Genomic DNA, 17,211 nt, shown 5'->3' with positions numbered 1-17,211 from the left:
GCACTGCTCTATTTCCTCAGTTCCAAGATGCCCATTTATTAATGCATTAAGTCTGAAGCTCCAGTATATCTTCACGATGGATGATGTGTCATTGTGTAATCCGTGCTATTCTTTATCTCTTGGTGTGAGTCTTACAACCCGTGTAGTCTCAGATGAGATACAGTCTGTGTCAAGCTTGGTGTGATTCTGGGCCTGCCCCCCAAATGTTCTCAGGTCCTGGGGAGGCAGACGAGGAGAGGGTTGTGAGGGGCATGGGACAGGTGTCTCGGTAGAGGTCTGTCACCCCACTGTGGGAGCCCGGGTGGGGTGCAGCCACCCGTCATGTGGGGAGGAGGCAGGAGATGGTGATGTTGTTAGGAACATCTCTTGGGTCTCTGAGTACTTGGATTTGGGCATTTTGGATGAACCTTCTGGAGCACAGGCTTAAGATTTTGGCTTCCTGTCTTTGGAAAACTCTGAGTGGTCACCAAAACCCAGATTGTGAAGCAAAACTGTGCACATGGCTTGATGTAGGATGTTAGGAGGTTATGAGATTGCACGCTGATGACTGCCACACGTGTGAGTCAGGGAAAGAGAAAGACCATCATCTACGGAGTCTGTTTGGACTGTGGTCAATTGTCCCCATTTCCAAAATATAAAATTAATAACAGCTCACTGTCTTGGAGGCACTTGCTCAGGTTTCACTTTATGAAATAAATATCCCCAGATGTAGTTGTTTTATGCAGAAGATCTCCACAGCAACAGGGCTAAGGCTTGAGGATATCGTTCAAGAAACAGACTTCACGTGATCACAGTTCTATTAATAGTATTGTTTTCTTTTTGAGAAATGATCTCTTGAAGCAGAATTGAAGCACACATTGTATCTCAGACTTCATACACAGCCTCTAACAAAGCGTATTAACTAAAGTTTTTCTTGTCACACCCCCTTCCATTCTGTCTCCGATACCTGTGTCTATCTTGGGTTAAAATTTGGGTTTGTCTAAGGAACTTGCGAATGTGCGTAAGCACCTTCATACTTTTATCTCTTAATGTGCTGGCAGTTTTATGTAATGGAAGTTGGTGGTGGGTTCTAATTTCAACCTTGTCCTAGCATGTTATATTCAAGCTCCAAAGTCAGTTCTTGCATCTGAAAAGTGGGGATAGTAGTAGCACTTACCTCAAAATAACCGTCAGCTGATTAAATAAGATGATGGCAAATTTTGAACACGTTAGTTCCCTTCCTTTCCAGCTTTCTTTTCTTATAGGATGCTAGTTTAGTTTAGTTTAGTTTAGTTTAGTTTAGTTTAGTTTAGTTTAGTTTAGTTTTTCATCAGAACAGGTGTATTCCTTAATCCCCATTCCCCCACCCGCCTCCCCTCTGGGAACCATCAGTTTGTTCTCTGTAGTTAAGAGTCTCTTTCTTCCTTTGTCTCTCTTTCTTTTTTTCCTTTGCTCGTTTGTTTTATTTCTTAAATTCCACTTACAAATGAGATCATATGGTATTTGTCTTTCTCTGACTTATTTCACTTGGCATTATACTCTCTGGTTCCATCCGCATCTTTGCAAATGGCAAGATTTCATTCTTTTTATGGCTGAATGATATTCCACCGTATGTATACATCACCTCTTCTCTATCCTTCATGTATCGATGGACCGTTGGGCTGCTTCCATATCTTGGCTGTTGTAAATAATGCTGCAATACACATAGGGATGCATGTATCCCTTTGAATTAGCGTTCTTATATTTTTTGGGTAAATACCCAGAAGTGCGATTGCTGGATTGTGGGATAGTTCTATTTTTAACTTTTTGGGGAAACTCCATACTGATTTCTGCAGTGGCTGCACCAGTTTGCATTCCCACAAAGGCGCACGAGGGGTCCTTTTTCTCCACAACCTTGTCAGCACTTGCTGTTTCTTGTGCTTTGATTTTAGCTGTTCTGACAGGTGTGAGGTGATATCTCACTGTAGTTTTTTGGTTTATATTTCCCTGATGATGAATGTTGTTGAGCATCTTTTCATGTGTCTGTTGGCCATCTGGATGTCTTCTTTGGGGAAATGTCGGTTCATGTTTTCTGCCCAAGTTTTAATTGGGTTGTTTGTTTCTTTGGGGTGTTGAATTATATCAGTTCTTTATATATTTTGCATACTAACCCTTTATTGGATATGTTATTTATAAATATCTTTTCCCATTCAGTTGGTTGCTTTTTAGTTTTGTCGACTGTTTCCTTTGCTGTGCAGCAACTTTATTTTGATGTAGTCCCAATAGTTTATTGTTGGTGTTATTTCCCTTGCCTCAGGAGACATATCCAGAAAGATGTTCCTATGGCTGTTGTCAGAGAGGTTACTGCCTGTTGTCTCTTCAAGGATTTCTGTGGTTTCAGGTTTCACATTTAGGTTTTTAATCCATTTTGAGTTTATTTTTGTGTATGGTGAAAAAAAAGTTTCATCCTTTTGCATGTGGCTATCCATTTTTCCCAACACCATTTGTTGAAGAGAAGGTCTTTTCCCCATTGTATATTCATTACTCCTTTGTGAAAGATTAACTGACCATAGAATTGTGGGTTTATTTCTAGGCTTTCTATTCTATTCTATTCTATTCTATTCTATTCTATTCTATTCTATGTCTGTTTCTATGCCAGTACCATACTGTTTTGATTATTACCACTTTGTAATGTAACTTGAAGTCTGGAATTGTGATACCTTTGCTTTTGTTTTTCTTTTTCAAGATCGCTTAGGTTATTTGGGGCCTTTTGTGGTTCCATACAAATTTTAGGATTGTTTGTTCTAGTTCTGTGAAAAATGCTGTTGGTATTTTGATAGGGATTGCATTAAATGTGTAGATTGCTTTATGTAGTATTGACATTTTAACAATATTTGTTCTTCCAATCCATGAGCATGGACTGTCTTTCCATTTCTTTGTGTTGTTTTTAATTTCTTTCATCCGTGATTCATAGTTTCAGGGCACAGGTCTTTCTTTCACCTTTTTGGTTAAGTTTATTCATAGGTATTTTATTTTATTTTTTTGGTACAATTATAAATGGGATTATTTTCTTAATTTCTTTTTCTGCTGCTTCATTGTTAGCCTTCATTATATTGAGGTATCAGAGGGTTTTGTATCATGAATGGATGCTGTACTTTGTCAAATGCTTTTTCTGCATCTGTTGAAATGAATGTATGGTTTTCATCCTTTCTCTTGTTGGTATGATATATCATGTTGATTTGTGAGTATTGAACAACCCTTGCATCCTGGGAATAAATCCCACTTGATCATGGTGAGTGATTTTTTTTAAAGGTATTGTTGGATTCAATTTGCTAATATTTTGTCGAGGAATTTTGCATCTATGTTCATTAGGGATATTGGTCTGTAGTTCCCTCCCCCTTTTCTTTTGAGGTGTCTTTATCTGGTTTTGGTATCAGAATGATACTGGTCTCAAGAATAAATTTGGAAATTTTCCTTCCTCTTCTAATTTTTGGAGTAGTTTGAGACTAGGTATTAACTCTTCTTCAAATGTTGGTAGAATTCATATGTGAAACCAGCTGGTCCCAGACTTTCATTTGTTGGGTTTTTTTTGATTACTGATTCATTTTCATTTCTGGCAATTGGTCTGTTCAAATTTTCTATTTCTTCCTGCTTCAGTTTTGGTAGATTATATATACATCTAGGAATTTATCCATTTCTTCTAAGTTGTCCAATTTGTTGGCATATTATTCTATTCTGTTTTATTGGAATAATATATTAATATTATGTCCTAATATAATGATTTAATAGAATTAATATTATATCATAATATTTTATTACAATTGTTTGTATTTCTGTGGTATTGGTTGTTATTCTCCCCTTTCATTAATTACTTTATTTAGATTTGCTCTCCTTTTCTTGATGGATCTGGCTAGAGGTTTATCAATTTTGTTGATCTTTTCAAAGAAGCAGCTCCAGGTTTCATTAATCTGTTCTCTTGTTTTTTTAGTTTCTATTTATTTCTGCTCTAATCTTTATTATTTCCTTCCTTTTGCTGGGTTGGGGTTTTGTTTGTTCTTCTTTTTCTAGCTCCTTTACGTGTAACATTAGGTTGTTTATTTGAGATTTTTCTTGCTTTTTGGTGTAGGCCTGTGTTGCTGTAAACTTTCCTCTTAGAACCATTTTTGCTGTGTTCCGAAGGTTTTGGACCATCATGCTTTCATTTTCATTTGTTTCCATGTACTTTTTTAATTTCTTCTTTGATTTCTTGATTGACCCATTCATTGTTTAGTGGTGTGTAATTTAACCTCCACGTATTTGTGGTCTTCCCAGATTTTTTCTTGTGGTTGATTTCTAGTTGCATTGCATTGTGGCCAGAAAAGATACATGGTATGATTTCAATCTTTTTGAACTTGTTGAGACTTGGTTTGTGGCCTAATATGTGATCTATTCTGGAGAATGTTCCTCTTCTCCAGCTTTTATTACATGCTTGGGTTCTTTTCATTCAAGCTTTAACTGAATTGAAAATCAGTTCTCTTAAGGTTGGGCTTAAAATAAGCTGCTTCATTTATTTCCTCTTTGCACAAACATTTTTTGCATACTTGTGTGTCCTTGGGAATTTGGAGGACAAAGCATGGACTCTGCTTTCCTGGGGCCTCAGTTTCCCTGGTCTCTGGTCTGAAACTCCTTAATCAGTATCATAGCCTTGCAAATATGGGTGATGCCCTGTTAAAATCATCCCTGGAGAGGCGATTCCAAGAAGTATAAATAGAAGCCTTCAGTTTGTGGAGCAAGTAATGCTTTGATTTGCTCTACTCCAGGATTACTATTTCATCTATGAGGGCAAGAGAGAGGAGCCAGAGGCTACATACATGATAACCCCATGAGAGCAAGTGCAGATCTCACATTTTGAGGTCGTACTCCTCATAACGGGGTAGGACGTTTCCCATAAATAGGTGAAGATGCCAAAATCATTTCAATTCAAAAAGTGACCTCAATTTGCAAGAGTTCTTCTATTTAAAGACGTTTTTCTCTTCCTTCCAGGGCGGTTGTGCTGGCTCTGGCTGCGGGAAGTGTGACTGCCATGGAGTGAAGGGACAGAAGGTAAGTGGCCAAAACTTAAATGGTAACAGTTTGTTTTGAATTGCCATCGATATGGAAATCATGAAAAACTGCATTAAACCTAACCAAATCATCAGCAGTTCATCTTAAAGCCTTATTACTTACTATTTTGATAATTTCCCCAGAGTGATTCAAATGAAGCAAAACCAGGCTTAACATTATGTCTAGGGGATCTCAGCAGCAGCTCCCCAAAGACTGTGATAATTAGTGGCAGTTAATGCAGAAAAACAGATTTGGTTTCTTTCCTTTTTTGACTCAAGAAGGGACACGTGTATTGGCAGAAAACCTGTCAAGTCAGTAGTATTCTTTGGAACCCATGTGTAAGAATGAAACTTAACACGTTTCTCAAAACAGAAAAAGTTTCTATTGCACCTAAAGTCTTCAGATCAGTATTTTTAACCCCACACTGACCCAGAATTATTTACAAAAACAGTAAATATTTATTGTTCCCCAAATGTAAATTGAATTATATTTTTCTAAGCAAGTGTTCCTGCCTGTCATTTAAGAGTCACAGACCTGGGTAAATCCTTTTCTCTGGAGGGCAATCAATCTGTGCGTTTCAGTTGTTTGGAGAGAGGGTGTCTGCCTGGGTTTCCCCGGGGACAGTGCAGCACCCTGAAACTGCATGGTTCTGTACATCAGGTGTGGCCATGAGAAGACATGGCCAGTAAGCCAGTTGGCCTGTGACGAGTGGGGGCCCGAGGCAGGCGGGGGTGTATGGAGCAAGGGAGGCCCATGGACCACTGTCTGCTCCTCGGGCGCTGAGGGTGTCAGCCAGGCCTGGATGTCCATTCTCTACTTCATGGCCTGCTGCAGGCTTATCAGGTCACAAGCTCACACTCTTGAAATTCAGAGAATTTTACTGTACAGAAAATGGTTTGGTTTCTTTTTAGCTACTTGCTAAAGTACCAACATTCTTATTAGTTTTTAAATACACTCATAGTTGGTGGTACCAGTATTAATGGATAGTTGTGTGTGTGTGTGTGTGTTTTTTTTTTAATGTTTATTTTTGAAAGAGAGAGAGAGAGAGAAAGAGAGAGAGAGACAGAGTGTGAGCTGGCAAGGGGCAGAGAGAGAGGGAGACACAGAATCCGAAGCAGGCTCCAGGCTCTGAGCTGTTAGCACAGAGCCTGACGCAGGGCTCGAACTCACAAACTGTGAGATCATGACCTGAGCCGAAGTTGGACGCTTACCTTCTTAACCAACTAAGCCACCCAGGAGCCCCAATGGATAGTTTTAAAAAAAAAAAATTTTTTTTAACATTTATTCATTTGTTGAGAGACAGAGAGCACAAGCAGGGGAGGGGCAGAGAGAGGGGGAGAAATGGAATCCGAAGCAGGCTCCAGGCTCTGAGCTGTCAGCACAGAGCCCAACCTGGGGCTTGAACTCATGAAACGCGAGATCATCCCCTGAGCCGAAGTCGGACGCTCAACCGACTGAGCCACCCAGGTGCCCCTGGATAGTTTTTTGAACAAATGCAGTATGTGAAAATATATTGATAGCTTTCATTATCAACCATATCAACTATAATCCACCTTCATGGTCTGTTCATTTTCTTATTTGGGAAGTTTTTCTAGCTAGTTCCAGTGTGCATTTGCAAGAGTTATTTTATAGTGGGGGAAAGTATGTTCATACCACAAGGAATCTCTCTCTCTGTCTCTTTCTTTTTTCCTTTGATCTAACTTGAGTTTTACACATAAGCACACTGAGCTAACAAAGACATTCTTAAAACTATAAAAAGTAGAACTTTCCTATGTCAACAAATAGGAACTGAAGGCCTGTATCAACATCACAGTGTTTTTCTTGTAACTTAAAGCATCAGGAACTGGAGGGGAGGTGGCGGTAACGAGTCTCACTCTCAAAGAGAGCGGAGTCCATTCCCCCCACTTTCCCAATCTCCCCTCTCATCCAGCAGCTGCAGACTCCGGTGGTGCCCCCCCCACCCCCAACGGCTCTGCTTTTTCAGACTTCCTATTCCATGCATATGCTTTCCAGCCTGACTCATTTTCATTTTTACCCCAAATCCACCCATTAATAACATGTAACCAGGCAGAATAATCTAGATATAGCTTTCCAGGTATTTTTGGCTGAGTTTTCCGTGACTTGAGAACAGCTACTCAGGGACTTGGTTCACTTTAGTTCGGATTTGGTTAAATATCTTTAGAGAAGGCGGGGGTCACCTCTGAGTCACGGCCAGCATCTAGCACCCAGCCCCGCAAGGAAAGGGTCTTTAGACATTTCTTTTCAAAAGCGAGCATCGAGGAAACCATTGAGCATTGAGGGAACCCTTGAGGTGGCTGGTACACTCAGGTGAGGCCAGGTCTGTGTTTATCTCCACAAGGAAACATGCCTGCTTCCCACTTGGGCACTGGACGGTCAAAGGGAGGAGGCATCGAGGGTGAAGATGTGCCATTAGATTGTGCCCCTTTCTTGTGATGTGGTCTCAGGCGAGCCTCCCACTGAGACCAGCCTGAGCCTTGAAATCAGAAAACCACAGAGCGCCCCCTTGGGGGTGGGGTGGGAAGAGTAGAATTCTGCTCTCCCCCCTTGCTGACCATCAAGAAGATTCCCAGCCAGCAGACCAGACATCTTCCGGGATCCAGGGCCTCCGTGACCTTTCCTGGCCGGCCCTGCCCCTCAGCACCCTGTCTCTGCCCACTTGGGATTTTTTATCTTATCCCTAAAACAAGACTATTTAAAATGAAATACTTGTAAGCTGTAGGTTAAACCATTCTGAATTAGTCTTTTAGAAGACTGTAATTTTCCAATGGATTCAGAAGGCCCCTTGAAATCTAGCTAAATGGTTTAGTATTACGTCTTTTCAACAAAAATTGAAGATGTGTCTTGAGCACAAATATTTCAGGCCCCACGTTTCACATAACATGACCAAGGAAGAGGTCCTTCCCCCTCGCCCCCCATGGAAAGAGAACATTTTAACCTCCACTCATTGTCTTGAAACTGATGTCGGTCAGTGTTAATGACCCGGAATACCTGAAGTGTGGTTGAGCCGGGATTTCAGACGTGGTTCCCCCTGTCATGCCCTCCCCCTCCCCTCCCCTCCCTCTCCCATCCCGAGGTCAGACAACAGAGGATTTTATTCTCAGCTGGCACGTCAGTGACAGGAATTGGCCCTTCTCCACCGCCATCGCCCCCTGCCCATTCTCAGAGTGAGGCCTGGGCATGCTAACGGGGTTTAAATGCAAAATGAGCCGAGGGTGTCGAATCACAGCCCCTAGATCTAGCAGTTTGGATCACCGGCCTGCTTTGGAGCTCCTGCCGGATGGCTTTGCTTCTCCTCTGAGTTATTTTGCTATTCTCAAATGCCTGCAAGTCAGATGAATTTTGACCTGTTTTTTAAAAATAGGATAGTAGGAGCCACATAACTCTGAGACAGTTAAAGTTACCTAAGTGGGACAGAGTGTCAGCCGCCTTGGAAATGTGGAAATCGTTGTTTCTGACACATGTCTTTTCCACGTCTCCTCGAGGAAAACTTTCACATGCTGACTACTTAGAATCCACCGGCGGACCCTGGAATGTCTCCGGTCTCAGTTGCCAAACCTTTTCTGGCTAAGTCCCGTGTTTGAGGGAGATGTCATTCCTGGGCAGAATGTCTTCTATTCTCCAGTTGCCATAAGTGAGTGTCAATGTAGGGGGTCTTTGGGCATGTTCTAATCTCAGTCATCAGGCTAACCCTGGGCGTCTTGCTCTGCGTTCACGAGGCTTTCGCAGGACGTCAGGGGCCCTCGGAGATGTTTGTCTCCCCACTCCCCTGGCTGGCACGAGTATCTTCAGGTGCTTTCTCTTAGGTAATTACTTCGGGTTTGTACCGGTGGCTTGGTGTTCCTCCGGAGGCCTCAGCCCTGTGGGAACGGTGGCTGCTTAACCTGATTAGCGTTTTGAATGCTTGCTTACTCAGAAACAGACAAAAGTTGAGCTCTTCTTTTGCTTGAGAACCTGCTTTTCGCAACTCCGTGAGATATTAGGAAAGGCAGCACATTCCGAAGAGTTATTGCCGTCTGCTTGGGAACTGGCCGTTTGTGTTTTGCCAACATAGAGCTTACAGAAGAAGTCCTTCAGATGTTTTGGCCCTGGGAGCCCCTGTTGATGTAAAACACGCATTCTCTTCCGCGACCCCGCAGCGTTCAAGACAGGGAGCTCCCCACCAAACCAGGGGTGAGAGGTGTGCAGACGAGGCAGATAGCCAAGTGGGGAGCAAGCAGCCGAATCGCAGGGGGTGCAGAGAAAACAGGTGTCCCGGTTCTCAGAAAGGAGCGGCCCCGCGGCCCAGAGGTGGCCCGGGGCTGCGAAAAAAGGGACCACTTCCCGGTGAAGTGCGGTGCAGACGTATTCTGTGTCCACTCATGGGCCTGACATGCTTGCCTAGGGAGCAGGGTCACTCACAGGCATAAGGACACACACAGAGCTTACCCACACTCATCTGAGAAAATGCCTCTTGTGGCCAGTTGATAAACGTATTGTTGAAAAGGCCTGATGGTTCCTAATTGGGTGACTCTGGGAAGGGGCTTTCCCCACCACGGTCTGAAGCAGGGTCTTCATGAAACAGAATTGTGGCATTTCTGTCACTAACAAGAACTGTGTGGGTGTCTCCTCCGTGTACTCTACCCTGCTGATGCCTCGCTGCTTGCCAGCAGCGTGGGAAAGAAGCCCCGTGTCCTGTGGTCGCTGGGTAGACTGTGAGTCAGAGCCCCACTCCGCACGCGGGTCCTGCACAGTGTGATGCATCATCAGCGAGGACAGCCCCAGATCACCCGCAAAGCAGAGAGCTTTGAAAATGGAATTTCTGTTGGGCTGAAATGGGTGCCTTATCTGATTTGGAAGGGTGGAGGAGTCTGGCCAATCTGGAAGGCGTTCTGTGTTGGGCCCTGGAAATCTGGGAGGAAGTTTGCGTCACTCTTCTTGCGGGACACTCTTTTCTTTTATTACGGCGGATGGTTTGGGGCTTCGCCAGCCATTTAGTTCCCATATGTGTGTCATGCAGTCAATAAATATCCCACATCGGGCCGCCATATAAACCTGTCTGTCTACATCTTGACATTAAATTGTAGTGTCTGCCCATTCACAGCCGATCTCGGCAGAAGAGGAAAATCCTGGCTTTGGAATGTCAGAGCAAGGAAAAGGGTCGATGTGTATTGAACATCTATGTTGGGTCAGGCGCAGTGCTGAATTTTTTAATGCTTCTTCTTCTTATATTTGTTTTATAGTTGAAGAAACCAGTGAATCCAGGGTTTCTCACTTTGGCACTATTCACATCTTGGGTGGGCTAGTTTTTGTTGTGGGGGGGTTCCTTTGCATGCAGGATATTTAGTAACATCCTTGGCCTCTGCCCACCAGATGCCACCAGCACCTTCTCCCCCATTTGTGGCAACCGGAAGGTCTCCAGGTTTGGCCAGATAGATGTTTCCACAGGGGGCGGGGGGGTGGGGTGGGTGGAGGGGAAGTAGAATCGCTCTGGATTGAGAGCCACTGAACTGGCCCCATCTCTTTTAGGGAATATAAGGCAAGGCACTGGTCAGAGCACTTCTCAGTTTCCATTGTTCCGGATAAGAGGATCTTGATCTGGGGGATCCCAAGGAGAGGAATTCGGGGTTCAGAATATTGAAGTCTTGAGCAAGCTCCCATTGCTTTAAAACTCAGTCCACGTGGGGTATGCTGCTCTGCTGGCCACCTGCCTAGGAAAGCGGACCTTCCAAAGCCTTTCTCTGGGCAGTGGTGATGGAACAGATTGCTGGAGAACCACAGAGAAATGGACGTATTCCTTTGGGACCACGGGCAGACCTCCCAGTTCCAGTTCCAGATGAGCATCCACTGGGTTAAACAAATAAGCACAGGGAGCCACCTTGTCTGTGACACAAAGCAGGTCAGAGGTCGTGTGGCCACATCCCGAGTCCCGCTCCCCACCTGAGGAAGGTTAGGGGAAGTCCAGCCCAAATAACCAGCATTCGCTCCCATCCGGAGGATGTTCATTTCATACGGCATTCAGAATAAAGCCTTGAGGGGAGGGCGTATGGAAGGGAGGTTTCTCTGGCCAGCATTAGGACCCCTTCCTCCAGGAAGTCCTGGTGCATTCTCTGTCCTGTAGGAAATCTGTCACCCTGGTCCAAAGGGAGTGACTTTGTTATGTATTGGGCACGCCTCCTTGATTTCCCAGGAGGTAAATATGGCCACATTTCTTACACATTCTGGATGTAGTCAGAGACTAGGGTCATCAGCTTATTCATGGCCCCGTTGACATCTGGGAAAAGCCATCTTGTCTCTGTTTTCCACGGGCTGCTCAGAGTTGTGGCAGTCAATCAATCAGCACGCACTTCTCAGCCGTTACTTTGTCAGGTACCTTGCGAGAGAGCAAAACAAGCATTTTCAGGGTCCTTCTCTCAAGGGCACACGGTACATAAGGAAAAAGTGTAAAGAACGCGCTGATTGTAATCATGTCTGACTACAAGAGAACAGGCAACACTTTCCCGCCTTCCTGATTCTGTGTGCCCTTTTACATTGGTTTTTCCCATCGGGTCCTGTTGGCAGAGGCCTTGCTTGCTGGGAACTGGAGACACCGGCCCGTGCCCCTGACAGCCCTCAGAAATGCCTCAGGACCTCAGTCACCTTTACGACGAAGGGTCTCACTTTCTCACGACCACCACCGTGGGGCACACGTTTACTAGTGTTTCCGTATTAAGTGAAATTCTTTTTTGAGACAGGGACTACATTGTGTTAGTATTTTTTGGGAATTCAACAGTCTTTAATTTATTTATATATTTCTTTCATTGGTCTTTTAATTTATTCATGGCTAATAACAGACATTTTTAGCCATGATTTCATTACGAAATAAAAAATAATAGGGTGTTTTGTATGTTGTACTTTATATTATGACCAGTTGCCCTCTTTTCACTCTTAGCATAAAATAATAGATATATTATATGTTATCTTTCTATTATTCTTTTGTCAGGGTATTGAAAATCCCTTTCTCATAAATTAAATTATATTAACCATCATTCTAAACATTAACGGTGTCATATTTATCCCTCGTTAATGTTTTCCTCAAGTAAATGAAAGTAAATATTTTTATATAAATCTTTGAAACTAGATAAATGAACTGATTTGGACTACTAGTAATGAATTATTGATAATAACGACAATTTATTTACAAAGCACTTACTCTGTGAGAGGCATTGCATTGCATTTGGATCAGGGAGAATTTTAAAATCCAGTATATTGAAAAAAAATACATTTTTCTACTCATAAGATTTGAAATCTAATCTATAAAGTCAAAATGCAGAAGAGAGTGCTACTTACTACAAAATATTAGGAGGTTTATTTAACAAAATTGTGGTTAGCGTATTTGAAATTACTTCCAGTATTACTGAGACTGATTGGGTATCTTTATTTTTATCAGTGTTTTGAGCATTTCTAAAAGGCAATGTGTAGTTTGGCCCTTCCCAAAACATGAGTCTCAGAGCATCTTGAGATGTTAATAGATGTTTCCTTTGGGATGGAACAGGGAAAATGTTCCAAGGACAAATGAGTGTGGGGAACACTGAGTTATGGCTAAATGCTTGTTTGTTGTTTCCGGGCCAGAGCATCAGCTTTAATGACTTAGGATCTTTAATAAGTTTGTGAGCATTCAATGGGAGGCATATGACGTACCGTTCCCCGGATGTGCTCAGTCATAGACCCTTTTATCTCTCGGATGGGAGGCAGCCTGTAGGGAAGAATGTTTTGTTGAATCAAAGCCTTCCTTCTGGTGTGACCTCCACCATCTACCATGAGCTGAGTGTATCTCATGCAGTTACTTAGACCAGGTTACCCTCAGGAAGAGGAAGGTGGCCTTTGACTTGTGGCTTCCCAGGGCTGCTACAGGGGCACATGGAAGGCATTGTGCCCAAAAGCACTCAGGAAATTGAACGTGTCACATATGCGCACGTGTCTGCTTAGCAGTAGCTGAGTTTGAAGGGTTAGGGTTATGAGGACAGGCTTTGCTGGGGGGGCCAGCTACGGGAGGGTTCCTGGACATATAGAGAGATGTGGAGACCCCTCTTCCCAGGTGGAGTCTGCAAGGCCAAAGACGCTGACCGGTTACACCTGTGCCAGAAGCTCTCCAGAGCCTCAGTTAAAGAGACGTTAGGATGTTTTCAGCGCAGAACCATTGTTAGGAGGCATGTTTGTAGCTTTTGGATGCTTTTGGTGGAGGAAAAATGAGATGGCTCACTTGGGAGGTCTGTCTGGAAATACATCCAGTTTCTAGTCAGTGTCCTGATTTCATCACCCATTTCCAGAATCCTTATCCCTTAAAACGTAAGGGGAAACAATTCTCTCTTTACGCAGCCCAGATACCGCTACAGGGTTTTGTGAACTGCTCTTCCTGATGTGCATGTAATTACAGGCGTTGTCCAGGCTCATCCCTGCCCCCAGCCAGCTGTCCCTGTTCTAGATATTGTAAAAGGGGAACTTCTGAGAAATGTCCTTTATTTTTGCCACATGAGGGATCGAACACCCAAGCGTCTACTTTAATCACTTTGGGAGCCATCGGTATTCGCCGCAGGGTCCCATGGCATGTTCCTTCTCTTCCGGTTAGCGGATCATGTGGGCTAATACACCCTCTTTTCCTTTTCCATGTTTTCTGTGGTGTCTTGTAATGCCAAGATTTTTTCCAGATGGTTCCTATTTCCACATATTACACATGACTCATCTGGCAGAGTCCTCGTGAGAATCAACATGGGTTCCCACATTCACCTACTTTTGTCTTTTTTATAGTGCTTTGAAAACAAAGAGCTTTAAAAACTGTGTTTGAATCCCAGGGTTAAGATACTACCAGTATTCCAGAGGGGAGTCACTGAAAACGGATCCACGTTAAGTGGCTTTATCTTATTCTGCACACAAGCCCCACCATGGACGTCTCATGGATGTTTCACCACTTCAGTACCCACTGGCCTCCCCTAGCGCAGGAGGGACGCGGGCTGTGCGCTCCCACCTTGCACCCCTCTGTCTGTTTCTCTCCGCTGCATAAAGTCTGCCCTTTGTCATGTGCTTCTGGGGCTTGTGAAACTCGTGATAGATGACAATCATCAAAAAAAAAACCTAAACCTACATTGTTTTTCTATTTGCACCTCTATTTGGAACACACCTCATTGAGCACAGCTTTAAAAATAGTGATTTGATCTTGTTTCCATGTTTAGAAGGAGGAGTAGGAATTCAATGTCTTGAATGCAATATTGTGTCCTGTGACTTTTAAGGCCTAGAACACCTCATGTGAGCGAGTGGGCGCTGTCGTCATGATGCTGGGCCCTGATAGCCCTAGTCTTGATGACTGATGGGGAAAAATTGTTTTGTTTTTTTTGTTTTTTTTGTAAATAGGATGCTGAGGAAACATTGGTTGTCAGGAACCATGGCTTTCTATTTGAAGGAGCCAAATGAGACTGTGTGTTTTAATTCAAGATCAAAGGCAACTTAAAACAGGCCCTGATAAATGCGAACGGGGCATTTGGACTTCTGTCGCTGAACATGGAACACACGAGCACTGCGAATATGTCTCTAGATGGCACGTAATGATGTGAAGTGCTTATGGAGTGTGGGCGTGGACACGGCACCCGCAAAAATGATCTTAGCAGAACCCTCGTCCTTGTGAAGTGGTTCAGCACAATGTGCAATTAAACAAAGGAAGAATTAGTCAGCGGTAACGAGCAAAGCAGATCGCCCCGGGAAGTGGTGCCCCCGTGTCTTCTTTCCCTCTGGCAAACCCATTAGAAACGTTAAAGGTATGGCTCGAACACGTCTCCCCGGTGGCTTAGCTGCCTCCTCTGGTTAACCACATGGTTTTGCAAATGCACGATGCTTATCTGGCCCGAAATTTCATTGACTCTCCATTTCTTCACAGGGGAATCCGGGGAGCTAACAATGAATGAGTCTTGGCTGATTGCTACAAGGCCACCATGAACTCATTCCCAGTTAAAGCCCTTCGGTGGGGGTTCTCCTTCATTAGCATGAGGCTGTGCGGACCCTGTGCTTACAGACCAGCCTCCAAAGGGACGTAAGGTGCTCCTGGTAATAAAGACAGATACGAATCTCTTACACGCATCCCATGTGATCATGAGGTTTTATCCGGACATATTTTATGGATGTCCCATCATAGCACATGAGGGCCATGTGTGAGTTCACTGATTCTAGGCAAGAAATCTGTGCTGTAAGTTGATGTGAATTCTGAGACCTTTAGGGTCTGGCTATGTGCGTGATTTGGAAATGGCTTTCCCTGGAAGATTGGTTAAGGAAGTAAGGAATTAAGTCTACCCATAAGTAGATCCAGTGAGCAGTTGGAGCCAGAAAACAACGTCCACCACCCCACCCCATCCGCCTTTCGTTCTGGGGGCTTCTGTTCCACTTGGCAGTGTGCCGATGGCCGGAGGTGGTGGTTAGCAGGACAGGCATGACACAGGCTCACGGAAGAGGGAAGTGTTAAACAAGCAACAGCACCAATAAACCCTGGACTGAACACTCTGTTACCAGCTCTGGGGGAGACAGGGTTGTGAGACTGAGCCCCCCGGGGACCAGAGATGAGCTGGGGTCTCGGGTCAGGGAAAGGCAAACCCAGCTTTTCACCAGCAGGCACCTCAAATTCAGGCAGCACTCTCGGGGCACAAGGCTTAGACCCCCAGTGTTTCACATCTGCTCAGATTTGGGGTGGAAAACTGGACACTTTGGGAGACTGCCGTGGGCTACTGAACCCCCCACATCCCCATCTCATCTTCTCTTTTCCACCTGTGAGACCCCAAATCTTTAAGGGACACAGTTTCATGAAAGTGGTTTGGCCAGAAGCAGAATGTGTGTCCTTCCGTGAGCCCTTGGGAGTTATTGTTTTCTTAGGCTGGGCCTCCCGCCTCGGGTCTGGTCTGTGTTTCAGGGACGAGGGTGGAAGGAACCCAGACGAAGCTCGTTCCCACACTGTCTGCTTCGCAACCCGGGAGGCCTGGGAGGCCCAGGAGGCCACGCTGTCCTGTGCACTGGGACACAGCGCTTTTTCTCCTGGTCCAGGGCGTGCTGTAAGCATCGCTGAGGAACCCTCTGGCCCTGGCCGGTGTGCTGCCGGCGTTTGGTGGCTCAGGCCCAGAACGGAGGCGCCGGGTGGAGAACAGCACCTCCTTGGCGGATTCGAGACCACACAGGCTGTGCCCTGGGAGCCCAGCAGGGAGGCCACGACCCCGCAGTGTCAGGAGGGCCCCTGGGGGCGTCCTGCCTTCCGGGGCTCTGTGTCCCCTCTGGATGTGGGGCGCGCGGTTCTTTACCAGAGACGGTCACCTGGCAGCTTGTTGAATGTCTTGCCTGCCAGGGCAGAAGTGCTCTCTGGCTGCGGGAAAAGCTTCCAGTAAAAGCTAAGAATAGTATTCTAAAGTATGATTTGCAGTCATGAAGCAGAGCAGTGGACATTAGATGGCTGACCTGTGCCCAGGAACTCTGCCCCTTGGGCCCCTGTGGGTCTGGGGCCGCAAGGACAGGAGCTGAGGCCTCGCAGGGCGTGGGGCTCCCTCTGGGGGCTCTGAGCACATGACATTGTGTGTGTGGGGGGCTGTGCTTTCACAACTCGCTGTGTGGGCACGAGGTGCCTCTTTTGTCTTTCTTTCTAGAAATTTGGTTCTCCCCCTCCTTCCCGCCACAGGTTTCTAGTTCTTTCCCATTGCTTCCTGCTCTTCCTGTCTGCTCACTGCCCAGGAACACCTCGTTCACCTTCCCCAGCCCCATGGCACACATTCCTGGGGCCTGCCTCCTGCTCACCTCCTGTCTGTGTTCATGTGCGTGTGAGCCACATGTGCACATGCACACACACAGCACGGTACACACGTAGGCACACATGCACACACAGCACGGTGCACACATGCACTCGCACGCACATGCACATGCACATGCACACACATACACACATGTGCTCAGATACATGCATTCACGAACTCATAGACACGCACGTGCACACACGCACACACGTACACAGCGGGGCACACACATGTGTGCACATATGTGCACATATGCACCCAGACACGTGTGCACACAGTGCACACATGCGCGGACACATGCAAACACACATGTGCACACGTGTGCATACATGCACACACACACTGACACGTGCACACACACATATATACGCATGTGTGCACA

The 17,211-nt window shown here is 45.1% G+C and overlaps 1 protein-coding gene across 1 annotated transcript in view; it reads left to right on the top strand.

Annotated features, from left to right (window-relative positions):
* COL4A1 (collagen type IV alpha 1 chain) overlaps positions 1-17,211 on the top strand; it is a 157,077-nt gene that overhangs the window by 60,251 nt on the left and 79,615 nt on the right. Inside the window, exon 2 of the mRNA XM_047852731.1 lies at positions 4,981-5,040. Within this exon, the coding sequence (XP_047708687.1) occupies positions 4,981-5,040 (60 nt within the window). The remainder of the gene's footprint in view (positions 1-4,980; positions 5,041-17,211) is intronic.

Source organism: Prionailurus viverrinus, chromosome A1, assembly GCF_022837055.1.
Source record: "Prionailurus viverrinus isolate Anna chromosome A1, UM_Priviv_1.0, whole genome shotgun sequence".
Taxonomy (NCBI): Eukaryota; Metazoa; Chordata; class Mammalia; order Carnivora; family Felidae; genus Prionailurus; species Prionailurus viverrinus.
Note: the sequence above shows the minus strand (reverse complement) of the source record. Positions and strands in the feature narration are given on the sequence as shown.